This window comes from Podarcis melisellensis, assembly GCF_964234715.1.
Source record: "Podarcis melisellensis genome assembly, chromosome: 12".
Classification (NCBI taxonomy): Eukaryota; Metazoa; Chordata; class Lepidosauria; order Squamata; family Lacertidae; genus Podarcis; species Podarcis melisellensis.
Window position 1 is genome coordinate 46,106,227 of NC_138544.1, and position 20,141 is coordinate 46,126,367.

Here is a 20,141-nt window from a genome sequence, read left to right on the forward strand (position 1 = left end):
CCGGCGCGAAGCCGCGCGGGGCTCCGGAGGGTGGCGCGGAGCTACCTGGGCTCCAGGGCTTCTTGCAGCTCCGCGCCACCCCCCGGATCCCGGCGCGAAGCCGCGCGGGGCTGCGGAGGGTGGTGCGGAGCTGCCTGCGCTCCAGGGCTTCTTGCAGCTCCGCGCCACCCCCCGGATCCCGGCGCGAAGCCGCGCGGGGCTCCGGAGGGTGGCGCGGAGCTACCTGGGCTCCAGGGCTTCCTGCAGCTCTGCACCACCCTCTGGATCCTGGCGCGAAGCCGCGCGGGGCTCCGGAGGGTGGTGCGAAGCTGCCTGCGCTCCAGGGCTTCTTGCAGCTCCGCGCCACCCCCCCGGATCCCGGCGCGAAGCCGCGCGGGGCTGCGGAGGGTGGTGCGGAGCTGCCTGTGCTCCAGGGCTTCTTGCAGCTCCGCGCCACCCCCCGGATCCCGGCGCGAAGCCGCGCGGGGCTCCGGAGGGTGGCGCGGAGCTACCTGGGCTCCAGGGCTTCTTGCAGCTCCGCGCCACCCCCCGGATCCCGGCGCGAAGCCGCGCGGGGCTGCGGAGGGTGGTGCGGAGCTGCCTGCGCTCCAGGGCTTCTTGCAGCTCCGCGCCACCCCCCGGATCCCGGCGCGAAGCCGCGCGGGGCTCCGGAGGGTGGCGCGGAGCTACCTGGGCTCCAGGGCTTCCTGCAGCTCTGCACCACCCTCTGGATCCTGGCGCGAAGCCGCGCGGGGCTCCGGAGGGTGGTGCGAAGCTGCCTGCGCTCCAGGGCTTCTTGCAGCTCCGCGCCACCCCCCGGATCCCGGCGCGAAGCCGCGCGGGGCTGCGGAGGGTGGTGCGGAGCTGCCTGCGCTCCAGGGCTTCTTGCAGCTCCGCGCCACCCCCCGGATCCCGGCGCGAAGCCGCGCGGGGCTCCGGAGGGTGGCGCGGAGCTACCTGGGCTCCAGGGCTTCCTGCAGCTCTGCACCACCCTCTGGATCCTGGCGCGAAGCCGCGCGGGGCTCCGGAGGGTGGTGCGAAGCTGCCTGCGCTCCAGGGCTTCTTGCAGCTCCGCGCCACCCCCCGGATCCCAGCGCGAAGCCGCACGGGGCTCTGGAGGGTAGCGCAGAGCTGCCTGCATCCCGAAGCCTGGTGCGCGCTGAAGAGCGCCCCCGGGCTTCACGCACCTCTCCGCAAGCCTGGGGAGACCAGTGTGGCTCCCTAGGCTTGCGGATATCAGGCTGTTCTGGGGGCTGGGGTCGGGGGAAGCTTGGGCTTCCCCCGCGCCTGCCCCGTGCCTGGGGAGGGGAAATTTTTTTTTTCTTTATTCTCCCCCCCAAAAATTAGGTGCGTCTTATGGGGCGGTGCGTCCTATGGGGCGAAAAATATGGTAGTCAATATAGGCACAGAGTTAAATTTTTTAACATTTTCTAATGGTGGTGTGCCTCGAGATTTTTTTCATGAAACAAGTGTGCCTTTGCCCAAAAAAGGTTGGGAAACACTGGTCTAATGGACACCATAAAGTCACTATGGGAAAGGATGGCAGAGATATAGCCTAGAATGAGACTACCTTGGCTTTGAGAAAAGTTCAGTTGAGCTCTATTCCAGAAACAATAAAATGAATAAAATAATCAAGAGTGGGGCTGGAAGTTCAGTGTGATTAGAAAACACACACACACACACACACATTTGATTGATTTGTTAAATGGAAAACAAACAAAAAAGAATAGCAAATTATTGCCTACCAGCTAGATATGAACCAGCACTGAAAATTACATGAAATTGTACCTCATGAATAATTCACAAGGATGACTTTAATCTATCATTATTTCCAGCTCTCTCTTTTTACCGAACAACTTGTTCACGTCAGTCATCACTATTAGAGGAAGGGGGAAATGGGGAGAAACAGATCTTTCTTCCCCAACCTGATGCCCTACAGATGTTTTGGCAACTACAGCTCACGTCAGTCCCTGTGCTAGCCATCTTCATATGGTAGCCATCTTCAAATATCCAAAGGGCTGTCACATGGAGATCACATGGAGACACAAATAGGATTGGGTGGCTAACTTAATTCTGCCATTTCAGATTTCTGTCAATTTCTCCCAAAGCCTCATCCCTTGCAGAGAAGAAACTGGAAGTTCCCTTACCCACCCTAGCAGAAAGGTCCAACAATAATATTCCATTTAATGAAGATGCACTGTAGTTCGTTGCATACATACATTTATTTATATATTTTTCCCAGGGCACATGAGCTTCCTTGTTTCATGGATCTCTTAATCAGGCAGAACAAGCAGGTAGCAAAATTTCATCTTTCAGAGAGAGAGCAAATTAGGTTACATGGGACTGATAACATTTGCATTGCTGATAATGGGTTATTTACAAGGCTGAAATCATTTGCATTGCTGATAAGAGTCTATTTGCAAAGCTGCGTTACAAGTAACGGAAAACATTTGCAATTTACAAAACTATTCGCTAGCGTATTAGAGACCGATTAGGGTTTTAAGGAAGGGTTCAGTTGAGGCCAAATGCCTAAAGAAAAAGGAACTTAACCCTCAAAGTGATTTTCAGCTTCAGCAGATCTTAGGATTGCTTTAACAACCAGTTGTCATCGTATGGGAAATGGTTCCTTGAAAGCTGAGGCTTAGAGCCCAGCCTGATTCACCACTGCACATATTTGAGATCATAACTGCTCCCCAAAACAATAAGGGGAAAGTCCATAACTGACTGTTATCAAGAACATACTTTTTATGCAACCCACTTTCAGTACTCCAGTTATCTGTGGTCCCCCAGATGTTCAGCTCCCATCAGCCCTAGCCAACCAGCATAACCAATGGGATGATGGGAGTTGTAGTCCAACAACATATGGAGAGCCACAGGTGAGCCACTCCTGAGTTTTAAAATCCCGGATAGCAGCGCCAGCAAAGATACTGGAGTTTTGCTTCCAGCTGTATATCTAAGTTATCAGGAATCTAAATGACCCCAGTAAGGCCTTGCCTCTTTTAGTTTATTTATCTTCTGGAAGGTCCCCTCTTACTTCTCCCTCCCCCCAATTTAACTTGACCCCAGAGTGGGAAGAAGATAGATTGGGATCTACTGATAGATCTCTGGGAAATTTGCAGTAGATCCAGTGCTTTTTTTTCTTTAAAAAAAATGTTTAGAGGTGCTCTCTTTTTCCTACTCATCTTGAAATACTGCCCCTCAAGAGGCCAAACTTAGATTCACAAAATGTTTAGAGGCAAGTGTACCCCCCTGCATACCCCCCCCCCCCGAAAAAAGCACTGAGTAGATCACCAAGATTTCTGACTCCAAGTCGTTTAACCACCACCACAATAAAACAGCCTCCTCGCCACCTACACCTTCTAAATTAGGTGGCTGAGATGAAGAAATCTTGAGGGGGAAACCAGGAGGGGATTTTCATGAGGCAGGAAACTCACTTCTGGTACTGAAAACAAATTTCTGGACTGAGCATGAGCTAGATCATCGGTAGGCAAACTAAGGTCCAGGGGCTGGATCTGGCCCAATCGCCTTCTAATCCGACCCGTGGATGGTCTGGGAATCAGCGTGTTTTTACATGAGTAGAATGTGTCCTTTTATTTAAAATGCATCTCTGGGTTATTTGTGGGGCATAGGAAATCATTCATATATATTTTTTCCAAATATAGTCTACCCTCCCCACAAGGTCTGAGGGACAGTGGACTGGCCCCCTGCTGGAAAAGGTTGCTGACCCCTGAGCTAGAGGAACTCTGTTCCTCAATTGTATTTTGCTCACTCCCAGACATTAATTTGCACCTGGCACTCCAGCGTTAGTGATATGTCATGGTTTGGCTTAGCATTACATGCAAACTGGGTTTTTATGTCCCTTCTCCCCACTTTAAATCACCCCTTCACCAGCACATGGCTGACAAAGCAACTCTTCCTCCTTATTCTCCCCTATTACCTTGCTTCATTTCCTTTTCAAATTGAAAACTATTATAAGGGTTTAGCCCAATATTAAAACCCTCCATTTATAAATTGTTCACCCTTTATATCTAATTTCATCCAGTCTTTCCCCACTCCCCCCATCATCCACAGGAGGTGTAAGGCTTTATTTCATGCAGTGATTTGAGGGGGAAAGAAATATATTCAGAAGACTTTGTCAGACAGATGTATCAGGTGTCAAGGTTATAACAAAGGATAAAGTTCAGCTCTCCCGATTTATTTTAAATTGTGTGATTCTAGGGTCAGTGAGTCTTATAATAAGGCTTTGCAAAAATTGGGTTAAAACAGGATAAAAACAGTAAACTGCAAGTGTGTGTGCATGTGTGTTATGATTAATTATTTTTAATGGTTATTTAATTACTTAGAGTGACTGCAGCATTCTTCATTTGGTCTGCCAGAAAAAAAAACCAAAAAGAATTGTTATTGCACTGCAAATCAACTCTGAATGTTTCTGCTATTTACAAATCAACAGTTTGGATCATGTTGTCACTTGGATCATGCATCTTTCCAGATTATTATTTTTTTACCCATACATGTGAAACATTTTAAGTGTATACCAATAACTGCCATGTCCACATGTGGCAAGCAGGTGTTTCTATCAGGGACCTGGGACTGAGAGTGGCCACAGAACTCTACCACACATAGATGCAGAGGCAATCGTATATGAGTGATGCACTACTAAAAATGAACTCTTACGTGGTTAACATTGCCCAGATTCCTTCACACCCAGAGCCTACAAATCTACCTCAAACCCTGGTTTCAGATTATAATTATGAGGATAATGGATTTTATCTAATGGATTACAAAAAGTATGCAGAGGAGAGTGACCAAAATGATCAAGGGTCTGGAAACCAAGCCTTATGAGGAGGGGTTGAGGAAGTTGGGCAAGAGGAGATGGAGAGGAGATACTCGTAACCTGGTGAACCGGGTTCGCTTCCCTGCTTCTCCACATGCAGCTGCTGGGTGACCTTGGGCTAGTCACACTTCTCTGAAGTCTCTTGGCCTCACTCACCTCACAGAGTGTTTGTTGTGAGGGAGGACAGGAAAAGGCGATTGTTAGCTGCTTTAAGATTCCTTAAGGGGAGTGAAAGGCGGGATATCAAGTCCAAACTCTTCTTCTCCTTCTTCAAATATCTCAAGGGCAGTCCCATGGAAGAGGGAGCAAGCTTGTTTCCTCCAGCTCTAGAAGGTAGGACCAGAACCAGTGGGTTCAAGTTACAAGAATGGAGATTCTGACTAAACAATTGGCAGTAAGAGCTGTTCAGTGGAACGGACTCTCTTGGAAAGTGGTGGACTCTCCTTCCTTGGAGGTTTTTAAGCAGAGGTTGGATGGCTATCTGCCATGGATGCTTATTTGAGATTCCTGCATTGCAGCGGGTCGGACTGGATGACTCTCAAAGTCCCTTCCAATGCTACAATTCGACGATTCTATGGATCATTAAAAATGGTAGCGGAGGGATCGAGTTATAAGAGTTGGTGAGGGCTTGGAGGCATGAGCCCCATGACAAGGAACACGGGAGGTTAAAAGAAAAACCGTAAAATGTTGCAAACTATCTGAAAACGCAAGACATAAATCTAATAAATAAATATGGCAATATGCTTCCTATTGGGACAGACACATAAAATGTGACGTTCTTAGTGCCTGCCCTGCAACCGTGGAATTCCTTTTATTCGGAGAATGCTACAGCCTGATCCTCTTTCAAAAGCACTTTTAAGATCATCTTGGCCTGAGCTAGCTTTTGGAGGTCACCACTACAGTCTGTTACTTGGAATGATTTAGCTGTTTGGTTAATGTTTCTCATAGCTTGATTTATAACTGACGGCTGAACTCGCTTTCCCCCACCCCTGCAGTGTTGAAACCTACCTGGAGCCTTAAGGAACCAGAACTAGCTAGGTTTCCAAATAAATAAAAGAAAGGATAATGTTTTACGCTAGGAGGAAGAATGCTTTTATCTCTCTACAGATGGAAAGACTAGTTTCCTTGCAGATGTGCTTCTGAATTTATGTTCTATTGCTACCAGCATTTTCCGTTATGCACGATTCCTTCAAATGTATGCTAACGATGAGCTGTTGTTAATCACTGCAGTCACTCATTAATGCTGTGGTTCGTGGTCTAATGGCTCGTGGTTTCAGTGCAGCTATGAAAGGTGGCATCAGGCCCCACATTATATATAATGAGTCAATAACCATCTGGGTTGCCAAGACTCAGTAGAGGACAGGATAAATTTGCTCCACTGGTCCTCTCCCCTTGATGCTTCCTCCTTTCCCTTTCTCCAGATCACTCATATATTTACTGTTGTAACATACCCTCCAACATTTATCCGATGAAAATAGGGATGTCCTCATCCATAATGATATTTATAATAATTTTATTATTTACACCCCGCCCATCTGACTCGGTTGCTTCAAACACTCAAGGTAGATTCCAACACACATAAACAAAAATAATAAAACATTAAACATTTTTAAAAAAAACTTCCTTATACAGTCGTACCTTGTTTTGCGGCCAGAATCCGTTCCGGAGCCCTAGCCGCTAACTGAAAAGGATGCAGGGCAAAGCACCGTGTCTGTGCACGTGCGCAGAGAGGTTTGTGCTTCTGCACATGCGTGAGTGGCAAACCCGGAAGTAACCCTTTCCGGTACTTCTGGGTTTGCCGCGGACGTTCGTCGGGATGGATGCTAGACAAGGCGGACGTTCGCGGAGGTCTTACTGTACAGGTCTGCCTTCAGATGTCTTCTAAAGTTGAATAGTTGCTTATCTCCTTGGTTCGTGGGCCTCATAACTCCATACCTTCCAACAATTCTCCGATGAAAATAGGGATTTCCTAAGGAAAAGCAGGGCATTCTGGGATCAAATCAGAAAATGGGATGGCTTCTGTAAATCCAGAATTGTCCCTGGAAAACAGGGACACTTGGAGGGTTGGATGTAACCCTGCCTGAGGTCTGAGGACAAAGGCCAGGAATTGAAGTTATTTAAAATAACCAAACAAACAATGGAGCTTATTAAAGCACAATTAAACTGAGCGTAGAAGGGTAGCGCTTGAGAGCAGGGGGCGATCCAGCCTCAGATTTTATTCTGCATGCACCTCTATCTGGGCGAACAACTAACACTTCAATAGCAGCTGATGGGAGAAAAAACAGAGACCCGGCCGACAAGGAAGGCCTGTGTTTTCTGTACAACTTCTAAAGAAGAGCAGCTCTAAAACTCCCTTACTTTTTATTTAGTGCTTCCAGTGGCACAGAAATGAAAGCTCACATTACAAGGGATGTATGTTGCCATCATAAAAAACAAAACAAAACAAAAAACACCCTAAACCCAGCAGGCTACTATTTATCAGTACTGCAAGAGATTCTTTTATTACCTCCTTACAGGGATGTACACCTCTTGCGATGTAGTTATTGATTTCAACAAGTAAACTTTCTGGCTGGCTTTTATCTAGGAATTAGCAGTCCGGACTGAAATGGAATCCCACATTATTCCAGTAGTGTCGAGATGCGAGATGGCTGCATATTCCAGGAGCAGTGTAATCACCCTATTAGAGCTGTCTCCACTGCCACATGAAAGCGTGGTCTTTAAGTACTCGAGCAATTACGAGTGTTAACGCTGCCAGGCGATTCTAAAAAAGACCGTCGGTGTGGTGTGGCACAGTGTGGGGTTTTGTGTGTGTGTGTGTGGTTGTTTTTTGTTATTTATTTATTTTGCCTCCCTGCAGGTTTGGATGTCCGGCAGGCTCAGGTTATTGTGCTGACATCGGGTACCAAGTGCATAAATGGAGAATACCTTAACGACCAAGGGCTCGTGGTCAACGACTGCCATGCAGAGATTGTGGCGCGGAGGGCCTTCCTTCACTTCCTTTACTCGCAGTTGGAGCTTCACCTGAGGTAAAACTGCGCTTGAGTGGTTCGGTTTCGATTTAGTATTTGTATTCCGCTTCTCCAGCAAGAGTGTCGAGCTTAAAGAGGATCACAATAAATCAGTAACGCTGGAGATTGTTGAATGTTTCTCTCATCATCATCATCATCATATCCCCCCCCAAAAGCATAAAACAGGCAAAACCCAACAAACTCAGCAAATAATTAACAGAGTTCAATGCAATCTCACAACAATTAAAATAATGTTCAAGAAATAACAACCATCTGATATTTATGCAGAGAACAAAATAGAATGAAAAAATGAGGATATGTTTGCCCGCCAAGTGAATAAAGGCTGGGGGAGCTAAAACCAGGAAAGGAAAAGTATTCTATACACATATGTATCAGGCACTGCCAATGTGGCATGATGTCAGGAACTAGCAGGACTATGGGGAGGAGGAAGAGGAAGAAAAGGATCCCAGTGAGGGGTGTAGCTGAGACTGGGACACATCAGGGCAAGTTGGAGATGGGGAAGGAGAGGTTGACGTAGGAAGTACTCACAGGGTGACAGAGGATGGTGAGGGGATTGGGGTCAGTGCACAGGAACCAGAGCAGTAGGACCCATCTCCAGAGGGTGTCTCCACAAACATGGAGGACTCTGAGGCATAGGGAGCAGTGAGAGTGGCGCTCCAGTAGGCTGAGGCAAACAGGGGCCCACAGCCTAGCTCCCTAGCTGGCCAAGAGGGGCTGGCTAGCTCTGGGAAGAGGCTTGGAGCAGGTGAGAGTCACCTGCTTCATCAAGTCCAGATGTTGCAATCAGCACGCAAAGTACAAAAGGTCAGCAGAGCTGAGTTTGCTCAACTGCCCACGTTGATGGACCTCACCTTTGATGCTCCAGCATCTCAGCGGGGCTGTGCTCCAGTTTGGACTTTGGACACGTGGAGTGACCCTGGACTGGGGGCTTGACCTACTGACTTGCCACCAGGTAGGCCAGGGGTTTAGGACATGTAGTAGTAGTGATGGCTGCCGTGCACTTCTTGGTACCTCCTCAACAGCTCCTCCTGATTCTATGAGGTGCTGTTGGTCTCCTCCCACCTCTAAGGAAGAAATGGTGGGGCTTCCCTCTGGGGTCTCCTGGCTTCTGCACCTGCCAGGTGTGATTCAGAGTGGCACCCTTTCCCCCACCCAGTGATGGCCTTTGATTCCCACTTCAACCATTTCCAATATGATCTTTATTCCCCTTCTGTTCCACCTGTAGATCTTCACTCCCATCTTCCTCCCTGGTGGTGGTGGTAGGGGGAATTTTGTGGCTTGCCTCAGGTGCCAAAAGGTACTGGGCTAGTGTCGTGTGTATATGTTTGCAGGTTGTTGACATGCAGCCAAATAACTCTACACAGGGAGTCGGATTTAGTCGAGAGACACTTTATGCCAGCCTATTTTCTTCCAGCAGCTATTAGATTTTAATCACAAAGCCGTGTTTCACGAAGCCTCTTGGTTGTTTTTGATGAATGCTTTAAACACAGGCCTGATAATAGCAGTAAATGACCGGCGAATGAAAGACTAGCCGTCTTCTCATTACGGGCATTTTCCTCCTTCGCGGCTGCTGAGTCATCCTGGGGAAGGTTATTTACGATGAACACGCTCTCTTGTATACTGTTGATCATTAATACGTTTGTTGGGTCTTAAAAGAGCTGCCCGTTGGTGCGTGAAGCAGACAGTCACCCTGGAATCCAAACAGGATACTGTAGTGTTCCCTCTGTCTGACAATAAACGTCACAGGGCTGGAAACAAAGGGAGAATTAGCTTTTCCTAGACGTCGCTCGGTCACAAATGCCTTTCCCTCTGTAGTTTGGGCCTTCAGCTGGTTTGGCTCACCCTGAATCTAAGGGACAAACTATGTGATATTAAATGCTTGAATGCAGCTAGTTATGTACATTGGCTATTTATATCATAGTCACGGGAAAACCTCTGGGCAAGAGGTAGATAACTTCTTTCAGCCTGAGGGCCACAATCCCTTGTGAGGAAGCTCCCTGGTAAGCCAAAAGTTCAAATTAATCCCTGGGTTTTGTGAAAGAAGCTCTTCACTCTGCAAACAGGGAGGAGTCCCTGTTGGGCTGTACCTGTAAATACAGTGGTACCTCTGGTTACGTACTTAATTTGTTCCGGAGGTCCGTTCTTAACCTGAAGCACCACTTTAGCTAATCGGGCCTCCTGCTGCTGCCGTACGATTTCTGTTCTCATCCTGAAGCAAAGTTCTTAACCCGAGGCACTATTTCTGGGTTAGCGGAGTCTGTAACCTGAAGCGTATGTAACCTGAAGCGTATGTAACCCCAGGTACCACTGTATGTGAAAAATTCAGTAATTGTGGTGTTTTTCTTTTTTGCATCTCTGTTCCATCTGGGCATTGATGAAATGTGGCATGTCAGTAACAGAGCAAGTGGTCATAACTTGAAAGAAAGAGAGTAAAAGCGAGAACCAGAAAGAGATCGGCTGTAACTGACACTGTCTCTTATAGTCTCTGCATTTTATTTTATTTTTTCATTTTTGGGTGTACATTAAATTATTATGTTTTCGCTGCTTAGCAGTCCCTGTGCTTGCTTTGTGTTAAGAATGGCATCCTAGTCCCTGAAGACAGAAGTGCAATCACTGTATCTTAAGCTCCGTATTGATCTATCTCCACAGCACATTCGGTTACGTTATTATGTTATTTGGATCGATGATACATTCCTTTTGTGTAGCGAATTCTCAGAGCAACACAAAACCCTGTTCACAACAACTTCTACAGATGGCTCTCTCTCACACACACTCTCGATTTAGCCAGGAGCCGATGCCTCTACTCTATTGAACTACACACACACACACACACACACAAATACACACAAATGCTGCCTACCCCCAGTACCTTCTGAGTTGAAATGACTGCAAAGCTAAGTTCCCTTCCCTTCCACAACACAGTAATCCTTTTTATGCCTTGTTCACACATGATGTTGATCGGGTCTTTGGGGTTTAGCTCAAAAATAGTGGGGCGTGTTTCAGAATAAAGTTGAACAGATTTTCTACTCATAGTGAAAGGATGGAAAAAAGTGTCTAAAGGCTATCCCTCATTCCTCTTGCCCACTTCCTTCTCATTCCTCTTCAGGCAGTATTTTCAAAATAAGCACAATTAATTTATGGAACTCATTGCCGCAAGACAGAGTCATTTGTGGCCCCAAGCATTTGTGGTTTTCAGATAAATATATGGAGACCACGTTCAGATTCAGAGGCAAATTGAGTATACCACTGCTTTCATACATGTCTAAGGAAACATACCTATATTAATTTATGTAAATATTATGCAAATATGTGCTCACTTTTGGTGACACGTTTCCTCTTTTTGAGCGATAAGTGTATAAGTGACCATTCTAAAGACTAGGCACGAAAATGGGGGAGGCATCTGTCTTTTCTCATAAAGCAGGGCGGCCTTATTTTAACAACAACTTATTATTTATATGCCACCCATCTGACTGGGTCTCCCTAGACAATCTGGGCAGCTTCCAACAAATTAAAACATTAAGCAGAGTAAAACATCAAACATTAAAAACTTCCCTAAACAGGGCTGCCTTCAGATGTCTTCTAAAAGTCAGATAGTTGTTTATTTCTTTGACATCTGACGGGTGAGTGTTCCACAGGGCAGGCGCCACTACCAAGAAGGCCCTCTGTCTGGTTCCCTGTAACCTTGTTTCTCGCAGTGAGGGAACTGCCAGAAGGCCCTCAGAGCTGAATTTTGGTGTCCGGGCTGAACGGCGGGAGTGGAGACACTCCTTCAAGTATACAGGGCTGAAGGATGTTGACAAAATGAAACACAGCAATGTGCCCATTGACATGAGGTAACATGTTCAGGGGTTCTGAGTGGTTTTGCCCAATACTTTAGCATCAGTTGACAAAGCAAGGTTTTCTTCATTTTCACCTTTCAGGAGTAAACAATGGGTGGGAGGAAATACTACAGGGAGGAAGCTGTGCCATCGCTCCATTTTATCCAGGAAGATAAGTAACTATACTCCTACAGAACTGAGTCCTTAAAACTTACCTCTCCATCCCTGCTGTTAAATACCACCAGGTTTTCTCAATAGCACAGCTTAGCCTAATAATAAAGGGCAATGTGTGACACTTTCATGGTCTCTCTCAGTTCCCAGTTGATTTTGCTTTGCCATTCCATCCAAATGAGGAAGTGGGGAGGATTTTGCTTTAAAACTCCTGAATGGCAGGATTTTTCAGGTACTCGATTGTTCTGGGGGTTTTGTGGCAGGGTGATAATGCAATTAAAGTGGTTGGGAGATTTCACAGAAGGTGGCAGGCAAATGAGAGAGCTGCAGGCGTCCACCCTCTCCTCAGGAGATCCCAGTGGCTCAGCGTTCCTGTCAAGCAGGGTAATGTGCCTGTAAATTTCACTCGACAGAAAACGCATCGTAGCATCAAAAACCGACAAAACAAGCAAAGCATGGAAGAGTGACAGCCAAACGGTTTTAACAGCAGGCAGGCTGTGGAGGAGGTAGAGGCTCGGGCTGGAAGGCAGGCTAGTTGAAAGCAAACACAAGGCGTTGCTGAGGGTTGTTGATTGTGCTTGTGGAAGAGAGAGAGAGAGAGAGAGAGAGAGAGAGAGAGAGAGAGAGAGAGAGAGAAATGCATTCAGAGTTAGAAGGAAAAGAGCAACCAGCCCGGGGGGAAAGAGAATGTCGGTGAAATCTATCAGTGTGAGAAAAAACCTCCTAGACCAGGCATAGACAAACTCGGCCCTCCAGATGTTTTGTGACTACACTTCCCATCATCCCTAGCTAACAGGATCGGTGGTCAGGGATGATGGGAGTTGTAGTCCCAAAACATCTGGGCCTGTTAATCAGTCCTATGAACCTGAAGTCCACTTCACATGCTAGAGACTATCCCTACGCCTGCTAGAAAATAAATGTGCACACCACAAGGTAGATCTGCACCAGATATTTAAAGCTTCTCCTATGTACTTTTGAAGCATGTGTCTTTTCACAAAGAATCCTGGGAGCTGTGGTTGGTTAAGGGTACTGGAAATCATAGCTCTACGATGAGGGAAACTACAGCTCCCAGCAATCTTTGGGGGAAGGGTTCTGCTTTGAATGTATGTTGGGTGTGCCATAAATTTGTGAAAGGTGGGCTGAGTCTTTATTTTGCTTTGAATTGGTGTGTTAGGAAGCCATTCTCAGGGTCTTAGCCCACGTACTGGGAGAAATAGATTTACCAGCTATTGCTCCGGGGTGTGTATGGAATTACCATACAGTGGTACCTCAGGTTACAAACGCTTCAGGTTACAAACGCTTCAGGTTACAGACTCCACTAACCCAGAAGTAGTACCTCAGGTTAAGAACTTTACTTCAGGATGAGAACAGAAATCACGCGGCGGCAGCAGGAGGCCCCATTAGCCCATTAGCGGCAGCAGGAGGCCCCATTAGCTAAAGTGGTACCTCAAGTTAAGAACAGCTTCAGGTTAGGAACAGCTTCAGGTTAAGAACCTCTGGAACAAATTAAGTTCTTAACCAGAGGTACCACTGTATATAACCATAACCATATTTACACACACATTATTGGTTTGTGCGTGTTTGTGTTTTTCAGCTTGAGGAGCTGGAAATATTGCACCAAGAGTATTTCCAGAGAAGTCCAGTGTCAGGGCATAGGATCCGTCAGCAGCTACTAAGGCCCAGTGGTTGGGCAACGGTGGCAGCAGTCTCTCCTCCTCCTTGCCCAGTCTCCAGCAGCCGCTATGAGCTGCCCAAGGAAGGAGGCCAGCGGCGGCGGCCATCGAGATGCAATGGGATGCTCCCTTGCTGCCACAACTGTTGCTCTGGAAAAGCTCCAGATCATCCTCCTCCCTGAGCTCAGTAGCAGCACTGGCAGGGGAAACAGGGACATTCCTGGATCAAATCAGAACCTGGGATGTATTTCGTAATTCTGGGACTGTCCCTAGAAAATCAGGACACTTGGATTGTATGTAACTTGAGCTGGCCAAGGCTCCCAACACAAAACGATTTGCAAAATTAGCTCATTGTATGCAAAATATGGTTGTGTGAATCTATCCGAATAATAATAATAATAAATTTTGTTTATACCCCGCCCTCCCCAGCCAGAGCTGGGCTCAGGGCTAACACCAGTAAAATTACAGTAAAAACATAGGGGGGGGCCAATTTAAAATACAGGTTAAAATGCAACCTCATTTTAAAAGTAGCCCATAGATCAAAACCAGAAGGGGAGGGAAACATAAGGGTCAGACTGAGTCCAAACCAAAGGCCAGGCAGAACAGCTCTGTCTTGCAGGCCCTGTGGAAAGATGTCAAGTCCCGCAGGGCCCTAGTCTCTTGTGACAGAGCGTTCCACCAAGTCGGAAACAGTACTGAAAAGGCCCTGGCCCTAGTTGAGACCAATCTAACCACCTTGTGACCTGGGATCTCCAAAGTGTTGTCATTTGTGGACCTTAAGGTCCTCCGCGGGGCATACCAGGAGAGGCAGTCCCATAAGTACGCAAATCTACTCTAACTTGTAAATAAGTCTCCCAAAATTAGATGTCTGGGAAAGAACTAGTTTGTTGGGATGTTAGTAGCCTGTGCTTCCATGGCGGCTGTAGATGAGGAGACCCCCTCTCCCCTCCATGGCCAACATGGAAATACATGCTAGTGTTTTGTTTCTCAGCTTTCCCATCTGCTCAAAAAGTTATTCTGAAATTGGAGTGGTGATTGAGAAGTAAGCTGAAACCTTCAGCCTTTTATAAGCTGTAGGCAAAGGTGTGCTTCTTGAAATTGTTTCAGATTTATCGGTCATTCCAGAATGTTGGGCACCAAACTTCAAACCATTTATTTTTCCCTAATCCCACTTAAATTAGTGAACAGTGATAATAATGGGATAGTTGATTTGATCGACAGAAAATTCAGAAATTCTCTAGCTCAAAAAAAAATATCTCAGCAAAAGAAGGTTGAAATAAAACCATATTGTCAAAAAGAAGTAGCAATCTTGCCATGCGCACAAAAAGTGAATTAATGAATTTTAAAAAGTGAATTAATGAAGACTAAAATCTCGACATGTGCCAACATTGTCTTAACTGACAGCTTTAAACTTTCGGCATGTTGCATTTCCCTTAGTACTAGCTTTGAGTGGGGTTAATATTGTTTCTTTGACCATAGGTTAAGAAAACATAAACAGCACAATCCTACGTATGTCTACTGCGCTGTGGGTTAAACCACAGAGCCTAGGACTTGTCGATCAGAAGGTTGGCGGTTCAAATCCCCGCCATGGGGTGAGCTCCTGTTGCTCGGTCCCTGCTCCTGCCAACCTAGCAGTTCGAAAGCACGTCAAAGTGCAAGTAGATAAATAGGTACCGCTCCGGCGGGAAGGTAAACGGCATTTCCGTGCGCTGCTCTGCTTCGCCAGAAGTGGCTTAATCATGCTGGCCACATGACCCGGAAGCTGTACGCCGGCTCCCTCGGCCAATAAAAGCGAGATGAGCGCCGCAACCCCAGAGTCAGCCATGACTGGACCTAATGGTCAGGGGTCCCTTTACCTTTAATGTTGCATTCTGAGGTAGAGAATAGTGCGTTTGTTTTTCAAATTATAATGCTAGTGATCCTTTTCCCTTTTCTAATGTTCCTTTCACACTGCAGTACAGAACTGTGGCTATTTGACCAATATTCCATCATGTCACACTAAAGTACATTCATACCAATGAACTTTGACAATATCATTGGACAATAATGATACTCCCTGGCCCTTTCCGCATAAGAGTGATTCTATTCCCCCATGATTCCCCCTTGAAAACAGCAGGAAAGAACTGTATGCAAATATATTGCCTCAAATTTCACCCCTTAACTTAAGGTTACCAGATGTTCCTCTTTCCCAGGGACAGTCCCTGGATTTGCAAATCAGTCCCCATACAAAATCCATTGAAGTTGAAAAGTGTCCCCGGATTCATTGAAAAAAAATCTAGTAACCTTACCTTAACTCCCATGATTTATTTATTTTTCTGGAATCAGATAACACAGAAATGAGTGTTAAACATGAACCAGATTCCATTCATTTTCTGGAAGTGGTTTTTACATAATTCAAATATAATGAGGAAATGAACATGGGACATGGAATAAACTGCTGTATGAATTGATTTGATTTTAATATTTGAATTCCACTTTTCCAGCAACAAGCATTGAGATCAAAGTGCCTCACAATAATGACAGCATTAAAAGTTAACAAACATTACAATCACTATACTATCAAAAACACAGTAGCATATAAATAAAAACAAAACAAAACAATCCATTAAACAATACAATTCAGAACAAGCTCATAGCAATACAAAGTAGTTGAATGAGCCTTACCACCTGCATATAGGATTGCAGCTTTCCAGTTATAAAATAATAGTTAGCGGTTCTCTTAATGATAGTATTACTCACCAAATATAAACAAAAAGGGAGAATTCATTTGCTATTCCCCATCATTTTGTTGAAAAAAGACTCTTTTTTCCAGCAACTGATAAATAAAATGATAATTTTATTATTTATATGCCACCCATCTGATTAGGTTGCCCCAGTCACTCTGGGCGGCTCCCAACAAAATATTAAAAACACAGTAAAGCATTGAACATTTAAAAACTTCACTATATAATAGTACTGGCACCAGTCACTCTTTTTGTTGCTGCCAAAGAGAGAGTTGAAACACACCCAGCTTTTGACTCTTCTTTCTTTTCTGGATAAGGTAAAAGGTAAAGGTACCCCTGCCCGTACGGGCCAGTCTTGACAGACTCTGGGGTTGTGCGCCCATCTCACTTAAGAGGCCAGGGGCCAGCGCTGTCCGGAGACACTTCCGGGTCACGTGGCCAGTGTGACATCGCTGCTCTGGCGAGCCAGAGCTGCACACGGAAACACCGTTTACCTTCCCGCTGGTAAGCGGTCCCTATTTATCTACTTGCACCCGGAGGTGCTTTCGAACTGCTAGGTTGGCAGGCGCTGGGACCGAGCAGCGGGAGCGCACCCCGCAGCAGGGATTCGAACCGCCGACCTTTTGATCAGCAAGTCCTAGGCGCTGAGGCTTTAACCCACAGCGCCACCTGTGTCCCTTCTTTTCTGGATACAGAACCAATTATTTCATTATTATTCTTTGCATTGATAAATAATGATAGTATTCTGATAACGTATTTTGATTCTGATTTTATTTTATTTTATTGTATGGCTGTTTTAAATTCAGTAAACTCAGACACCGTGGAGATCATACAGGCATTACCTAGAGAGATGCTGCGATACAAGGTATTATAAGGGAAGAAAATATAACAGAGAGCCTGCGAGCTATCCCATAGGGAGAGCAGAATTAGTTCTGATATAGGAATGTAACAAATGACCTGCAACCTTTCTCTATGATCCTAGCAAACGACAAGAAGACGGCGAGCGATCAATCTTCGTGCGGTTAAAAGAGGGAGGCTACAGGCTAAAAGAGAACATTCTGTTCCATCTGTACGTGAGCACTTCGCCCTGTGGAGACGCACGCCTCAACTCCCCCTATGAAATCACAACGGACTGTAAGAACTGTACTTCCCTGGTTTGGTTTCATTTCAGGTTTTCTTCCCCCCCCCCCTCTTTTTTTTTTTTCCTTCCCTTAATGTTTTCCTTCTCTGTTTCCCTGTTAAGTAGATGATGCCTGACTATGAAAATGATGCAATGGTTACACCTCTCTCAATGGGCCAGTACAGAAATAATACGGGCTCCCTCTTAATAGTGGTTAAGGAACTGGGAGCCAGCTTCAGGGACAAACTTGCTCTTTGCAAGTTCTTTGCCTTCCCTGGAATAAATTTGCCATCTTAACCACCGTTAAGCAGTTCATCAGTGCCGGCATTAACCCCAGTTAACTAGACTTCACCCCTAACTAAGATCTGAAACAACAGTTCGAAGGAGCTTGCAGATCCTAAGTCAAGGGAAACCTTTCTTTAATGCTAAGTACAGTTAATTCTGGGGAACCCTTATTAACCCTTACTAATGTTAAATGCAGTTAATTCAGCTGTTGACAAGCCTAACCAAGCCAGCTCTTGATTCCTTTAACCATGGGTATCATATGTTCGTTTGTTATTAATCATTGTCATGCTACTACAAAAACACTAAACTCAGCTAAAATCACAGTACTAAAGCATAGCAAGTAAAGCAGCAGCTCGTAGTCCTATGTTACCATGAGAAAGCCAATATGGTGCCTCCAGATGCTGTCAGACTCTAATTCACATCAGCTGTAGCCAGCTTGGACAAATTGACACACACACCGCTTTATATAACACTTTCCATACCATACCATACCAATCCCACATGTTGTGTGGGGTATCTGTGTATTTCTCCATGTTTTAATTGAAAGCAGCAATAAAGGAGCCATCACTGGATCTTGGCCAAAGAGGATAATCATCCACCCCATGTAGGGAGCAGGTTACAGTTGCCCATATTATCCCCATAGTTCCTGGGGCTAGGGGCAATTTTGAGTGAAGAAATGGCACTGCAACACTGATCCAGTTCAGGTCTCCATGTGGCTGCTTTTCTACGTCTTTGAAGAAATTGGTAAATCTGATCAAGGATCTTCCATAGAATGCATCGTTTGGCCTTTGCACTCAACACAGAAAATGTACGTCTCGCCTCTGTCATCCATGGCTTGGTAACCTCTGCCAAGCATTTTATGTGGGAATTCCCTTCAAAGGGACTCGGAAGCTTCAGTGGTATAGATGCTATGGACCTCTCCTTGGGAATGTGGGGAGTAAGAACCTCCGTCATGATTTCAGTTAACCACAGTTAGCCTCTGGGAAAGCCAGCCAGGATCTGAAAGCACATGGGCAGATCTGACCAGATTTGCAGCTGATGCAAAGGAATCTGGAGACAAGCAATCCGTACTCCGTTCCCTCACTCCATCAACTTTAATGGTGGTTAATGCTAAACAGGTTTCTTCTTGTATCAGGGTCCAAAACCAACATTATGTTTTGGTTTCTGGTCCTAGTTAAACAAGAACCCTGGTTAATGTTATTCACAGTGAATGCCAGAATGCAGAAGTGGGGTGAACTAGACCTGGGAGAAGTTGGTGGAGTGCATACTCCAAAAATTGGCTCCAAATCTCACGAATACAATCAAGACAGAATTAGCATTACCTCTGCTCTTACCAGCTGTCAAACCTCTAGGCCACTCCTCTGCCCTCTCTAAATTTGTGAGTGTTATATATGCCTATTCCCATATGTGCTAGTGGAATTCTGCCTGCTAAAGCCAGTAACATGATCCCAGCATGCCCAGAGGGGACATGCAGGTGTCTCTGCACTGAAGTACAGAACTGCTTTGTATTATGTTATGCAAAGTTTGTTCCAAAGTTATTTGAGCTTTGATCTGCCCCATTCTCCTCCTCCTTGTCCATTATGCCTGAAATGCCCTCTAAAACCACCCACGGCACCTTCTTTCAACTCCCGAAACCCATCTTTTTTTCCCAGGAAGCTGCTGGCTCAGTCCTCATTCTCAGATGAATCAAAGCCAAAGTGCATTTGCTCACATTATCCCTTGTTTTGTTTTTCTTGCTTCCTCCACTCCCTCCTGTCTCGCTGTTGCTTTCCTTTTTGAGAGTTAGCTTATAAGAGGGACCTCTTTCTCCTAGTGCTTCTCTATGAGGCAGAATGTGACCTGATAGTGTATGTACATGACAACAGCAATAGTACACTTTTTAGGTGCGTTTTTTAAACTCTTCCAATCACAGACTTTGGAAAAGATGAAGAAGTTTTTCCAAGGGGGAAACTTGATTCCTCAACTTTTTACATGAGAAAACTCAGCCAAGGTCTTCCCCTTTTTCCCCCCCTTTTGCTCTCGCTTCATTTTTCTTCCATAGCCTGCATTTTTTGCTGTTCTAGACAGACCAGCAGAAGCAGGCAAATCAAGTCTGCCCTGAGGCTGCCTCTGCTGTCTCTCCCCCCCAGGCTGCTTTTTCTATCTTTTGCTAACATGTTGTCTTGCCTTGTGCCATTGACTTCCTGATAGCCCAGCTCCCGTTTTATCCCACAGTCCCGTTAGGTCTGAAACACACCATTGCATCTTCTCTGCATGTGGTCTTCTTCCTGCTTGCCTATTAACCTACAGCTGTGCTGGAGTTGTGAGGCAGACACTTTTCTGTAGTGCTTCCATCGCAACAGGATCGGCATGCAGCCACGACATCTGGGTCGTTGGGTTTGTAGGTAATCTGAGGGTGAGGCACAGAGTCAGGATTCTTCCTTCCCCAGAAGAGTGCTAGCAGGGGACCACACTGCACAGAAACATGCCTCTCGAGGAAGCACACAAATAGACATGTCTGCCACAGGCT

General features: G+C 45.9%; 1 protein-coding gene across 7 annotated transcripts in view; it reads left to right on the forward strand.

The window, feature by feature from the left end:
• ADARB2 (adenosine deaminase RNA specific B2 (inactive)) overlaps nt 1-20,141 on the forward strand; it is a 363,889-nt gene that overhangs the window by 309,922 nt on the left and 33,826 nt on the right. For all 7 annotated transcript variants that reach the window (XM_081931677.1, XM_081931679.1, XM_081931678.1 and 4 more), the window contains 2 exons: nt 7,671-7,839; nt 17,210-17,361. In XM_081931677.1, the coding sequence (XP_081787803.1) occupies nt 7,671-7,839; nt 17,210-17,361 (321 nt within the window). The remainder of the gene's footprint in view (nt 1-7,670; nt 7,840-17,209; nt 17,362-20,141) is intronic.